This window comes from Pezoporus flaviventris, unplaced genomic scaffold, assembly GCF_033815535.1.
Source record: "Pezoporus flaviventris isolate CSIRO_AGI_PZ_B2104156 unplaced genomic scaffold, CSIRO_AGI_Pfla_v1 ptg000031l, whole genome shotgun sequence".
Taxonomy (NCBI): domain Eukaryota; kingdom Metazoa; phylum Chordata; class Aves; order Psittaciformes; family Psittacidae; genus Pezoporus; species Pezoporus flaviventris.
In genome coordinates this window covers 14,199,276-14,213,831 of record NW_026892579.1, presented here as the reverse complement: position 1 = coordinate 14,213,831, position 14,556 = coordinate 14,199,276, and the positions used below count along the sequence as shown (strand labels likewise).

The 14,556-nt window shown below is 39.1% G+C and overlaps 1 protein-coding gene across 5 annotated transcripts in view; it reads left to right on the top strand.

Moving 5' to 3' along the window:
* KLHL32 (kelch like family member 32) overlaps positions 1 to 14,556 on the top strand; it is a 124,775-nt gene that overhangs the window by 38,323 nt on the left and 71,896 nt on the right. For all 5 annotated transcript variants that reach the window (XM_061460259.1, XM_061460257.1, XM_061460258.1 and 2 more), the window contains exon 4: positions 14,396 to 14,503. In XM_061460259.1, the coding sequence (XP_061316243.1) occupies positions 14,396 to 14,503 (108 nt within the window). The remainder of the gene's footprint in view (positions 1 to 14,395; positions 14,504 to 14,556) is intronic.

The following is a 14,556-nucleotide window of genomic DNA, read 5'->3' as shown; positions in this document are numbered from 1 at the left end:
AGCCCTGTTGCTGTAATTGCCAATTTTCTTTACCATCTTCTTTGCTTGCTCCAGGCTACCTTGGTTCAGTTTTTCAGTGCTGCTAAACAAAGTGTTCTGAAGCTGGGTTGGACTCATCTGCAATTTCTGTGTTTCTAAGAGTCTGCCCATGGAAAGACAATTTCTTGGGGCGGGCCTGTGGTAGAGAACTGTTTCATGCCTGTTTTCTTCTCAGTCCCTATAGTCTGCTGAAGAAGTCTTATATTTTAGAACATCGTTGGGTGCAGTAGACACTCCTGTATTTTGCAGTCTCTATCAGTGTCTTCCTACACAACCTCAGGAGAAATTAAAGCTATTAATCTGTGGGTGTAGTGAAGCTGAAAGCACCATAGTGAATTATTTGGGCACAAATACAGAAGCACAGGCTACAAGCACAAATACAGGCTAGGTGGAGAATGACTAGAGAGCAGCCCTGAGGAGAAAGACCTGGGGGGTGTTAGTTAACAAGAAGCTCAACATGACTTGGCAATGTACGCTCACAGCCCAGAAAGCCAACTGTATGCTGGGCTGCACCAAAAGGAGCATGACCATCAGACTGAGGGAGGTGATTCTCCCCGTCTACATCATTCTCATGAGATCCCACCTGGAGTACTGTGTGCAGCTCTGGGGCCCCCAGCATAATCAGGACATGGACTTCTTGTGCGTGTGTCCAGATGGAGATGATCAGAGGCTGGAGCACCCCTCCTATAAAGACAGGCTGAAAGAGTTGGGCTTCTTCAGCCTGGAGAAGAGAAGGGTCCAGGGAGACCTTATACCTGCCTTCCACTACCTAAAGGGGGCCTACAAGAAAGCTGGAGAAGGGCATTTTACAAGAGCATGTAGTGACAGGACAAGGTGGAATGGCTTTAACCTGAAAGAGGGGAGATTTAGATTAGATGTTAGGAAGAAATTCTTCACTATGAGTGTGCTGAGGCATTGCAACAGTTTGCTCAGAGTTGTAGTGGCCCCATCCAACCCTGGAAGTGTTCAAGGCCAGGTTGTACAGGGCTTCAAGCAGCTTGGTCTAATAGAAGGTATCCCTGCCCATGGCAGGGGGTTGGAACTAGATGATCTCTAAAGGTCTTTTCCACCCCAAACCATTCTATAATTTGAGCAGCATGTCACTTCTAGCGTCAGTGACTAGGACCTACATACCATTCTCATAACATGAGAAGTAGCCAAAGAAAGAGGCAAGATTGCTGAAGAGCTAAAAACACAATCCGTATCATAGAATGGCTAGAGTTAGAAGGGATGTTAAAGATCATCTAGTTCCAACCCCCTGCCATGGGCGGGACTGCTTTGTACATATAGCTGGTGTTGGGATATTTTAACATTACTGAAATCGCTGGCTTTCTTTTGGATGCTCCCTCAGGGTTTCTTCCATTCCCCTTCAATTTTATAAGGAGAATCCCATCACAATGCATGTACTTTCACCTCTTGGGTTGCACATCATGCTGGTTGGAAGTTTAGAGAAAATACTTTTCTTTAAACAAATCCTTCAATTGTCTGTCAACAGTGCCATTATTTCTAAACTCTGTTTACAACTTCATTTTAGTATACTGAAATGTGATTTTTGGCTAGTTGAATTCATGTCACTATAGACCTTAATCTAGTAAAAGGTTGGATTTAAGAAGTGGAACCTCTACATTTGACTGTCCTGAACAGCTTTGTAAAATGCTGCTGGTTGCTTATCTTTGGCAGGAATTAATCTTCCTAAATCAACCTGTTTTCAGACTTAGTCATCTAAAACCTCTCCAAGTCCCAATCCACTCTTACTGGATGACGTACTGTGCAAGTAGTGAATGAATTAAACTGCTTCTCATTCTACTACTTAATAGGTAATGCCTCAAAAGAGAGATATGCCCTTAATAGCATTGGGTGAGAACTGTGTTGGATTATTGGCTAGTTGCTTTAGTAGTAAATGGTTTTGATGCCCGGGGGAAAAGAGTAAATCCAGGCTAAGTGTACTTGTTGTGTCTGAAAATTCTCTAGATGTTTTCAGCTCGGAGGCATTTCCTGAGCAGGTGTGATTTCCTGTCTATTCAGCAACCCTAAACAGATTTCTCATCTAAGCTTTTATCCTCTTTCCCATAAAGCCTGTGTAAGATTTGCCATCCACTGTATTCTCTAACAAGGTGGCCTGATGTGTGAAGAACTGCTTTTTGTTCTGAATCCGATTTCCCCCAGTTTTCTTTGCTTCCTCTAGTTCTTCTATTGGAAAAGACAATGAACCATCAGTTCCTAAGTATTCTTCTCATGCCACTCAATCATCTCTCTTCCAGGTTTGAAATTCCTGACATTCACATGCTACTCAAATGGAAGCTTTTCCAGATGCTTCATGATCCTTTTTGCCCTTCTCTGAAGCTTTTACAGCTCTAGTATAACTTTTGTGAGATGAGGGTAAGAGAAATGCATGCAGCAGTAGGCAAAGCATAGATTTCTGCATGGGCATAGGGTTGATCTTGGTTTTGTTCTCTCTTGCCTCGCAGTTTCTAAGCTTTGATTACTTTTTTTTACTATGGGTGAGCACAGGGATGACTATTTTGTGAAACTCTCATATGCTAGTTTTATAGCTGCTAGTTTTATAGCTGCCATTTTAGAAACCAACCCCTCGTCTTGTACAGTCCTGCTTATTGCATTTTGCCTGTGTCCTTACTGTTTTCAATAGCTTTGCCTCCATGGACTTTCTAGCTGCACTGCTCTTGCCCTTTTCCAGATCTTCTCTGCATATATTAAACAGACCAGACTTAGGTGTTCCACTGGAATTATTGCTTCTGTGAAAACTGGCCTGCTCTCCTCTTGTTCACCGTTTTTTATGTATTCAGTCACTTAAAGGAAAAGATCTCTTTTTCTCTCTTGCCTACTTGTCTTCAAGGCCTTTGAAGACCTTTGTCAAAAGGTTTAGGTATCCACTTTGTGGAAAAGTAATCTTTAGACCCCAACATAACACACTCTTCACCAGTAGGCTGCAGCTACTGCAAAAATGTATGAACAATTTCATGTTTGTGTGTGTATGTGTGCAAAAATGAAATTATCACTTACCATCTTAGACATCTGGAGCATTCTCAGGTACTGTTGAAAGAACTTGGCTTTCCAAGGTCATAGGGAACCAGCTATAAAAATAGGCAACAAATGTACACAAAGGCCATGCGAAATGAAAATTACTGACTATTAGGGTGCCTTGTGAAATGTATTTTCAGAAGCTGTCATACCTGCCACTTAAGGATTTACCTAACCTCCCACCTAAGGATCTTACCTTGGTTAAATTTCAACCAAGGAATATGTGTCAAGACTATAGAATTTGAGAATAATTAAATTGATGTCATTGTGGTCTGTTGGTTTGGAGGGTGTTTGTTTGTTGGAGATGAAGGAAGAGCCAAAGACTACTAAAAATAAAATGAAGATATGATTTTACAGAGAGATAGCTAATGGAGGACAGAGCTCAGCTGATGGTGAAAGCTACTGTGACAAATGGCTGCCATATTAACACAAGCTTGGTTAGCCAAGTCATCCTTCTTTTATTTAGCATATTCACAGAATCACACAGAATAGTTTGGGTTGGAAGGGACATGCAAAGGTCATCAGTCCGCCCTGTAATAAGTAGGGACATCTTTAACTAGATCAGGCTGCTCAGAGCCACATCCAGCCTGGCCTTGAATGTCTCCATGGATTGTGTATCTATATTGTTAGTGTTTAACTGTATTATCAGTAAAAGGATGTGGAAAACTGAAGAAAAATGATCAGTGAGATGGTTTTACTCTTTGGTCTTAGTATGAAGCAATTTAATAAATAAGTTAGTGGGAATTATGGGTACTACTTTAGCAAAATCATGCTATATTCTGACTGGAAAGAAGGATTTCTAATAATGTAAAATAGTTTTTTTTTTTTAAGATATGAAAGGTATCTAGTTTAAACCTTCATAAAATGAACCATTTCAAATTTCAACAGTAGGATTCTCGCATAACAATATGCTTTTACAATTAAGCTGCAGAATAGAAAGTTGACATAGTTTACTGTTGGTTAGAACATTTGGATACTAATGTCTAATGACTTTTACATCACACTATAAATGGCTTCTTAAGAAGCTAATTATAATAATAACTAAGATTATGTTACTCCAGTTCTGTTAGATTAAGCCTTGCTGTTCAATTATTTAGTTAGTAAGAAATATGTCTTGATGGTACTATATGAAGTATGCTTTTAAAAATAAGCTCCTTAAAGGTACCAATGATTTGATCATGGTTTTTCCCTGCAAAAGTAAATCACAAGAAGCTTTGCCTCCCTGAATGAAATGTATTGTGGTAGTTAAAATGCTAATTCTAGAGCTGACTTTTTTTCTAGTTTTATTTTGGGCTTGCTTTTGATATCACTTGCTAAAATCGTCATAGGACGGGAACAATAGGATTATGCATTCACTGGGAAGCATTAAACCAATTTAAGCCAAAATTTGCAAATGTGACTCATACTTTTCTGTGCTTGACTGGAGATGCTGGAAAAAAAAATGTGGCTATAGTTGTGCTGCTCCCTTTATATACCAGAAGACAGGACTGTTTAAGAGTGACTATTGTTAGGACAGACTGTACATTAGCGGCACTGTCTTTACAATTCTGTTTTCTTGCTTCTGCCACAATGAAAACAATGATTTTAGTATTCAGGACCACCTGTGATGACTGATTTATTTTGAAATATTGGAACTGATAAGGTTACTATGGCTGTAGCAGCTTACTTTTTTTTTCTTTAATTATTCTGGTATGGGGTTGCACATGAAAATTGTGGAATTACTGAGTTTCTACTGCACAACTTCAGCTAGTTTTGAATATGTCTCTAGTGATGAGGCAGCAACTCAGTAGTAGTGTGCTACAATGTATCCTTTTTCTTTGTGTCATAAATTGTTTGTGCATCTAAGCAGCAATTTGAGGAAGACACATTACATTGGCTATTAAACTGACTATCAAAACATAAATAAGGTTTGATGCAAGTTTAGCCAAGAGGGCAACTTCTTAGAAACAAATGCTTATATTGTTTTTATTTTGACTGTGACTGAAGATCCTGTGCCTTATCACAACCAAGAAAATTACTTTGTTCTTGCTGGTTTACTCCCCAAAACAGGAAAAGAAAACAAACCCTGCATCCTTAAGCCCTCTAAACTGTAGGCTAGATCTTTACTTCAGTTTTCATTACTTATTTCTGAAGATACTAAGAAAATGATATCTTTATGTATTAACAGTGCAATGCAATAAATGCATTGCATGTATCATTGTTTTAGTAAGCTCTTAGGGACTGTGTAATCACGTATCACTGTCTGACACTGTGATGTACTAAAGAAACAGGAAAGGTTCCGTGGAATTTTCTTTGCAAACAGTATTATATGTGGGACTTTAGTATGTGCATAAACCCATATGTTTTGTTGCTGAGATTTTCTTTTATTTCTTCTCATTTCTATAACTGTATATTCTCTTTAAACTGTGAATGATATCTCACCTTTTCATTTAACAGGATTCATTTTAGTTGCTTGGCAAATGCTTAAAAAACAGTATTTACGTAGATTTCATTGAGCAGATGAATTACGGCAGGCTCAGTTATCAGTGACTGACACTATGTGACATTTTCTCTGGGAATTTATATAGAACTTTTTGAGAGGAATCATGTAATGAGCCTCTTAATCACATTTCATGCCATTGGTATTGATAGATACGTTTTTCAGTGTGCAAGACTCCAGAGGACATGGCTGATGATTGACTTAGGATAGACAGGCTTAAACTGGGAGGAAAACAAAGCAAAATATGACATGCCTAGTTGAGAGAAGAATGAGTTGCATTTTTACATTTACACAGTAAAGAAACATTCACATATTAAATTAGTTATTTGGATAAGGATACATTACCATTACATATTTAGAACACAGTTGATACTCAATGTGGACATCGTCATCTGTCAAAGTAGTAGTTTGACTCCTCTTAATACATTCTGAATTTTTTTTTTTCTTTTTGTTGTGATAGGTGAAAACAGCAAAGAGGAAGTAATATTGTAATGAAGGATTAGAACATGAAGTTAACACCTAATAGGAGTACAACAAAGGAGATTAAATAGATTCTGATTTATTTCTATTATGTAAACAGTGAGTTGTTATTTTTAGTATGAACTGCAAAGGAGAATATTTTGGCCTGAAAGACCTTGAAGTCCAAATAGATAAGACAGTCTCAGAACAGGATACTTTTAAGTTTGAATGACCTATATATGATAGGTTTAGGTCCCAAATTAGGAAGAATGCACAATGAGCTGTTCTATTGATGCCAGTAAGATTTCTCACAGGCTTAAAATTGCATATAAAGTAAAAATGTCTTGAAATATCATATCAAAACTGAGCTCCCTGAGCAGTGTAGGAAATTGATCCAAGATCTCAGAAGTGTTAGTTTACTTTCTTCATAGTTTTTCTGATGCATGAAATAAGTGTGATCAATTTCCTGTAAAGAAAGATGTGAAACAGGTGAATATAGAAGTGCACATACTTAGGAAGTGAATTTGAATAAAACACTGTACTTAATGAAGATGCCTATCTATTTTAAAAATAATTTTAAAGAGATCTCAAGCAACATAATTGTGGAATTGTGGAGGCAGAAATTTGAAATTACAATTCTGTTCTTCTAAGCCAGTAAAACAATGTTAGGTGTAGTGTTAGTTACTTTCAGAATTCAGTGCAGGGGATAAATAGCTAAGGAAAACCTTGACGATGTCATTGATCAGTTCTTTACCAATTAGTTTGCTGGGTAGATAGATGTTTAATCACTGTCAAAATTGTTGTAGAGTTCTTTTTCAGCTGTAAGTATGTATCATTCTTTTTTGTTTTTTTCAGGCATGTTTCTGAATTGGGTGGGAAAATTTGTTAAATAGTTAACATGTCTACCAAACAAGTTGCTTGGTGCCATTTTTTCCTATTGAGCTCAGCCTTAGTAATAAGAGGCTAGGTGGGATGACATATTTAAGGTTTAGTTTATAGTAAGACTAATAAGAATTTTTTCCCATAATATCTGACTAGAGTGCTTACTAGTTGATAACTAGTAGGAAAAGTAAGAGTGATTCTTTTAACACAGTGCTCTGTACTGACTTAGAGATAAGAAAGCTCATGTGTGTTGAGCTTAACTTGCTGTTAGTTCTTGTCTTCCTGGATGTTCGTCTTTTTGAGTGTGGTGCAATGAAAGGAGCTACAAGAATGTTAGTTCACTGTGCCAACTTTCCACTCTCCCTATCTGGTGGTGATTGTGAGGAAGTGCAGGAAATGCTTATGCACTTTACAGTAGAGAATGTGTCCGATTCCTGGACAGGCACACAAGAGCAACAGCTGGAGGTAAAGGCAGGCTCTTTCACATCAGTTGCAAAAGCTTTCCACTGCCAGTTAGTCAAGGACAAAAGGTGACAGGGTAAGCTGAGTGGGAGATGGACTGAGTTAAGATATATTGAGCAAAACAAGCAGAAAGCTTTGATGAAACCTTATGAACATCACGTGAACGCAGCTTTTAATGCAGGCGATTCTAAAGTATCCCAGGACTTTATTATTGTGCTTGCTATTCCCTGCTAAGTTGGTGGTCAAACAGAATTTGTATAGGTCAGAGCTATACCTTGGTGGGAGGACCAAATGTTCATTTTGTATTGTAGTGGTCTTGGAACCAGGGCTGCTGGTGATTATCAAAATGGTGTTTAAGAGGGGGGAAATTTGGAAACGTTGCTCTTTGGGTTACTAAAGATTGCTGTACTAAGCTCAGCTTACTTTCTGGCTTTGAAAAGCTTAATAAAAGAAGAATTTGGCTAGGGGCTGGTGTAGCTGAAGTAAAGGATGAGCTTAAGAAGGTTAAGATAGGCAAATTGAAGGCATTTTGTGTGGATTCAGACTCTCATAATTGGTGATCTGTAACTTTTTTTTTTTAAGACCCACTCACCTAATGCTTTTAAACTGAATATTACTTTATGTGAGTTCAGAGAAGTGGAAGAAATATCTGGTTCTTATATATAGTAATTTGTCACAGGAAACCAACTTAAAGGTGCAAACATTTCTCAGTTTATTGATGCTGTCATTGTAGTTTTCATTCGAGAAATACTTATCTTCAAAAGTTATTTTTCTCCTAAAATGAATACACTAGAAGGACACAATTCAATCTTACCTCTTTGACTTTCATTCTTCAGTTCACTCAACCCTTTACACTTAGGATTAAAGTTTTCACCTATTTTGGGCATCTAGGCTAGTCTATGTGTTTAGGCTTCCTATTCAATTAGAGAAGAAAAAATACTTCATCCTAAGAAGTTCTGTAAATTGGTGCCTAAACATGCCTATTTCTATCTATTGATTACCCAGAAAACACTTCTACTTATTTTTGTTATATAGCTACCTAACTTCAGATGCTGTTATTACAGGCCCTGATAACAATTTCCTCTCCTTTTCTGTCAAGTTTCCAGGCATTTTACCAGTTTCCCTTCTATCCAGTATTTCCTCCATGTATCATATTATTGTTCATTTAATGCCTTTATTAATTTCCTTCAAATAGCTTTTAAATGTTTAACAGGTTTTATACAGCTCTAAATTAGAAGCCAGTGGTTACCTCAGTGTTCATATATATATATATATATATATATATATATATATATAAAAAAAACATAGAATCATAGAATAGTTAGGATTGGAAAGGATCTTAAGATCATCTAGTTCCAACCCCCGTGCCATGGGCAGGGACACCTCACACTAAACTATGCCAACCAAGGCTCTGTCCAACCTGGCCTTGAACACCGCCAGGGATGGAGCATTCACAGCTTCCCTGGGTAACCTATTCCACTGCCTCACCACCCTTACAGTAAAGAATTTCTTCCTTATATCCAGTCTAAACTTCCCCTGTTTAAGGTTTAACCCGTTACCCCTTGTCCTATCACTACAGTCCCTAATGAGGAGTCCCTCCCCAGCATCCTTATAGCCCTTCTTCAGATACTGGAAGGCTGCTATGAGGTCTCCACGCAGCCTTCTCTTCTCCAGGTTGAACAGCCCCAACTTTCTCAGCCTGTCTTCATACAGGAGGTGCTCCAGTCCCCTGATCATCCTCGTGGCCCTTCTCTGGACTTGTTCCAACAGTTCCATGTCCTTTTTATGTTGAGGACACCAGAACTGTACACGATACTCCAGGTGAGGTCTCATGAGAGTAGAGTAGAGGGGCAGGATCACCTCCTTGGACCTGCTGGTCACGCTCCTTTTGATGCAGCCCAGGATACAGTTGGCTTTCTGGGCTGTGAGCGCACACTGAAGCCGGCTCATGTCCATTTTCTCATTGACCAACATCCCCAAGTCCTTCTCTGCAGGGCTGCTCTGAATCTCTTCTCTGCCCAACCTGTAGCTGTGCCTGGGATTGCTCTGACCCTGAATGGCATTCCTTCCCTCCAGTGTATCAACCGAACCACACAGCTTGGTGTCATTGGCAAAGTTGCTGAGGGTGCACTCAATGCCACTGTCCATGTCAGCGACAAAGATGTTGAACAAGACTGGGCCCAACACCGGTCCCTGAGGGACACCACTCGTTACTGGTCTCCAGCTGGACATTGAGCCATTGACCACAACTCTTTGCGTGCGGCCATCCAGCCAGTTCTTTACCCACCAAGTGGTCCACCTATCAAATTGATATCTTTCCAATTTAGAGACAAGGATGTCGTGTGGGACAGTGTCGAACACTTTGCACAAGTCCAGGCAGATGACATCAACTGCTCTACCCCTGTCCGTCAGTTTTGTAGCCCTATCATAGAAGGCCACCCAATTGGTCAGGCAGAATTTCCCCTTAATGAAGCCATGCTGGCTGTCACCAAGCAGCTTGTTGTTTTTCATGTGCCTTAACATGCCTTCCAGGAGAATCTGCTCCAAGATTTTGCCAGGCACGGAGGTGAGACTGACTGGTCTGTAGTTCCCTGGGTCATCCATTTTCCCCTTCTTGAAAATGGGGGTTATATTTCCCTTTTTTCAGTTGTCTGGAATGTCACCTGACTGCCATGATTTTTCAAATATGATAGACATTTCTCCAATATGATGGATATATATGTTTATTTATTTTTATTCCCAGCACAAAACTTATAAAAGCTCAATAATAAGAATTCCAGTTTGTTTCCCCAGGTCATAGCAGTAAGTTACTTACAGGTTTGGTCACTGTATTTTTATTTTTTTTAACAGCATAACCACTTGTTCTTTTTATATGCATTTACCCGTCTCCCAAGGCTGTGTATGTCTTGATTCTGTTTCTTGTTTTCAAAAGGCCACAAGTTGTGTGGAATTCACTGAAGGAGTTTACTTGTGTAAAATACCATACAGCTTGGTTGTTTTGTCATGACTTACTGATTGCTATGCCTGACATGGCTGTAAGATTGATGTGTAAAAATGAGGACAAACTCATTACTCTCATGGGTATGGAACATCTGAGTAAGAAAGAAAATGACTCAAAGGCAAGGAGCTATTTTGTACCTCACCATTGTGAGAGTGAGCAATTTTTATTTTGGGGATTTTGAATATCATCTTGTGTTTCTGTGACCCTGCTGTCTGTTCTTGAGGTTGTATGTTGTGAAGGAGTCTGTACAGGTTGCTGCAGTGCTGTCTGAGTGATAAAATCTATCTAAACTTTTTTTTATCTAATTGTACTTATTTTAACAGTAAGATATTATTCTGATTTGGTGGTATTTTGTACCTGTCTTGCATTGTTTTTTTTGAAAGGTAAGTAATAGCAGAAGCTGAGCAAGGGAAGTTAGACCCAGTGACTGTGCTAAACATATTTTACTCAGGCTGTTCTGCCCTGTAATATCAGATCTGGTCACATTTTAGTGTAGTCACCCTATTGTTATGTGCCATTCAGTTATGAGCTTTTGCTGTCTCTTGTGTCCTGTGTTTGCAGAAGAAACCATTTTATAAAGGTGCCTTTGGCTGCTGGGGGCAAAGTAGTGAAACTGCATGTAAGTGTTCTGTCTGTTATATGCCCACCTACTTGCCATGTTACTCTGAAGTCAAACTTTCAAGAGTCTGAGAGTTATTTATTTTTATTCCTTCCTTCCTTCCTTCCACCTCTTTTTTACAACTAATGAAGTGTCTGCCTGCCCCACAAAAATGAGTCCATCCTAATTTGTGGCTTAAACAAGATATATTCCACAAATGGAATATATCCATTAAAATGTTTATCTTATTGCTTTAACATACCCAAGGGGAAAATAGACTACTAGCCTTGCATTAAAAGCATGACTGATGGATCTATTTAAGCTCAGAAAACCTCAGAGCACTTTCAGAGATGCATCTGAAATTGGAGTTTGACAGTCCAAGTGTAACTCATCTACAGGTATTGGTGAAGTCTCAAGCCAGAATTAAATGATGCACATGTTTCTACAGTTAAAACTACAATAGGCAAGTACAGCAGCACAAACTAAAGACTGAGTTCTGCCCATGATTGAACAGCCTTTTTCATGCTGGATTAAACCTTTAAACCACCAGGCTGAATAGCAAATTTGCCTGCTGGTGAAGGCAGTGTGGATCACTGAGCAGTACTAGGTTCATCTGTGTGGGAGACTGCTTTCCTGGAGGCTAATCCAGGTCAGCTGAAAGTGAACTGGCTGAGGACCATTGCAGATGTTATCTTTCGATCGTCTTCTTTGGCCTTGCACCTGCCCCCTGGAAAAAAACAATGTAGCTCATGCACATTATCAAAAACTTCCACAGAATACTCAGAGGATAGTATGAGACAAAATTAATTCCATATAGCATATGGCACACAAAGCCATTGTCTTACAAATGTGATAGCCCATTGCACTATTAGACTATGCCTGTACTAGCAAATAAGATGGATAAAGGGTTTTCTGGCCCCAGGAGTGATTTGCACAGCATGGCTCATGCCCATGTGGCAAAACCTTTGTGCAAACAGGTTGGCTTCATCCATGTTGTTTATTGGGAACAGCCATTGCTCGAGTTATCCCCTGAACCATAGTGGGCTATGGCTTAGGCATTCCGTAGGAGAGTGCTAATTGGCAGCAAGTCAAAGCCATGCTGGAGGCTCTGTTTGTCAAACACCATGGATGATTACAGTGACAGCGGCCTGAGCCTGCTGAGTTTACTAAGTTAGGTATAGTAATAAACCCTGTGTAAGCTTATGCTGGAGTCTCAGTGGTACAATAGAGGAATAGTAAACAAAGCCTCCTAAGGTAAAGTTAGTAAGTCTGCCAGTTCTTCACAGAAGTGATTTGTGGTCTACAGATCAGGTTGTTTCTTTGTATCTGTGAGCTTAACTGATAGTATGGGACATCAGCCCCTGATCAGTATGGAAACGTTATTAGTAACCACTCTGTCTGGCTGATTCCTGTGTACCAATAGGTAGTGTACAGACAGTTGCTGCAGCACAGTCAGAGAATGCAGAGCATGCAGGATCTTGTATCACTGAGCATTTCCAGCCTTACTCCAGGCAGTCTGTGATGGAACTAAGTATACGGAAGGTGTGCAGATCTGCCCCTATGTAGACAGGTGTTGCTTTGAGACTTCACATTCTTTATTCATGCTTTGGTGTGTGAATGGAATATTAGCCAGAAAGTTAATTTAGCATTGAAATTCTGAGAAGCGAAGCTTGTCTATTCCATAGGTCTGCTTTTGCAAGGAGCAGGTGGCTGGTAGTACCTTGCAGCTTCTGACAAGCCCTGGAGCCTCATGGTACCTCTTAGAGCCCCTTTGATACATCTAAATGACAATGCAATGTCCAACTCTGGTTACATTTTTAATAGAATTAGAAAACTGCCTGAGCTTGCTAGATTTTTTTTTCTTCCTATCTAGGTATATTTCATGAGTTTTGCGTGGTTTTTTTTTTTTTTTGATAAATCTTTTAAACTATTTGAAGCTTCTGTTCTGTTGACAGTTTGGAAGAAGACCTGATACCACTTTGCTGAAATAGAAATTGCAAAAATACAAGGAGCAACTGTGTGATAAATGTCACTTTTGCTTATACTGGATGATTTCCAGGCAACAGGTTTATTATAAAATTATGGTGTTTTAATGATGAAGATAATAGCATTTTCAGAAGAAATTACCTTTTGCAGGAAACACTTGGTTCTTTAAAAAAGTCACCTGGGTCTAGGTGGATGCTATGTGCTAAACTGTTAGAGGGATTAGGGCTTATTTTTTTTTTTTTCCTTTAAATTCAGCAGGGCTCAGTGTACAGGCTTTACATATGAAATCCAGTGTGCTTGTTGGCTGCTTCAGTTTCTGCAGGTATCAGTCAGAGTAGAGACAGAGGGTATGTTCATAAGAAGTGTTTCTTTATGAGAGATCTCCAAGGTAAAGTTTGGTCGCCTCCATAGAGGCATTAAGTTTGGCACAAAACCTACTGGGGATAAGTTTAGACTCTTTACTCATGACAGATGGTAGAACTGTTCAGTTTGTTTGTTCACAGTTTACTGTCTAAAGACTGTGAGTGGTATATTTTGTTAAAAACTGTGTGGGAAAGTGGCAAAGAATGGAGAAAAGGACTGATAAGAGGAAGGAAGGAGTGATAAATAGGGGTACTGCAGCAGGAATGCAGGCTGAGAGGAAAGAGCAAAGGGCAAAACCAGCCATCTAAGTTTATCAGAGACAGGAAGAAAAAAAATTGCAATGAGGATCTAGAGATTGAGTAGGGTTGCTTCAGTCCAGGAGGGCACCGAAGACTGATGATCTGGGAGGTAAGACAAGGTGAAAAGGACTGTGTCTCTCCTCGATGTTATTTTCAGAGAAGTTCCATAGCACCTTGTCTATGATCTGAGAAACTGGGGCAGTAACAAGTAAGAGGAGCTTGTAAATTTAGGTGACTGCATCTCCATCCATCCTTCTCATTCAATAACTTGAGTATTATTCACATTCTGGTCTGAGACAATTATTTGGAAATGATTGTTTATAAAAGATGCTGTAATAACCACCCCTTGTCATAAAAGTAATTGTGCAGTAGGGCTTATTGTTCCTTCCTACATATGACATTAAACCTAAGTATTATTTCTAGTGGTGCTTGTATTAAGTCCAGTCATTTTTTATCGAATGATACCTTACTGTGTGACTGTTCCTATTGATTTCACCTGAATTACTTAGTTAATATACATGGACCAAAAGGATTTGTTTCAGATTTTCCACAATTAGTTTTCGTATTTCCTTATTGTTTAAAGGACTTGGTTGCAAGATTGATTGCTATGGGCTTAGTATTCAAAACTTGTTATGGATTTCATTCTAACTTGCAAGTCTGCTGCTATTTAGAATTCTATCCAAGGACAAATAAAGGTTAGCGGAGGTGGAAAAATCAATACTTCTCTTCTGGTATCCTGAATGGGCATTGGTTTTTAATGTTTAGTAACATTTCTTTTCTTTCCATAGGCAATGTTCAGTCTCTGCATGGTTGAAAGTGAAGCTGATGAGGTGAATTTGCATGGTGTCACAAGCCTTGGTTTAAAACAAGCCCTGGACTTTGCATATACTGGACAGGTATTGTACAGCTCTTCAAATGAAGAGACAAAAATTAAAGCAAACTGCAATAA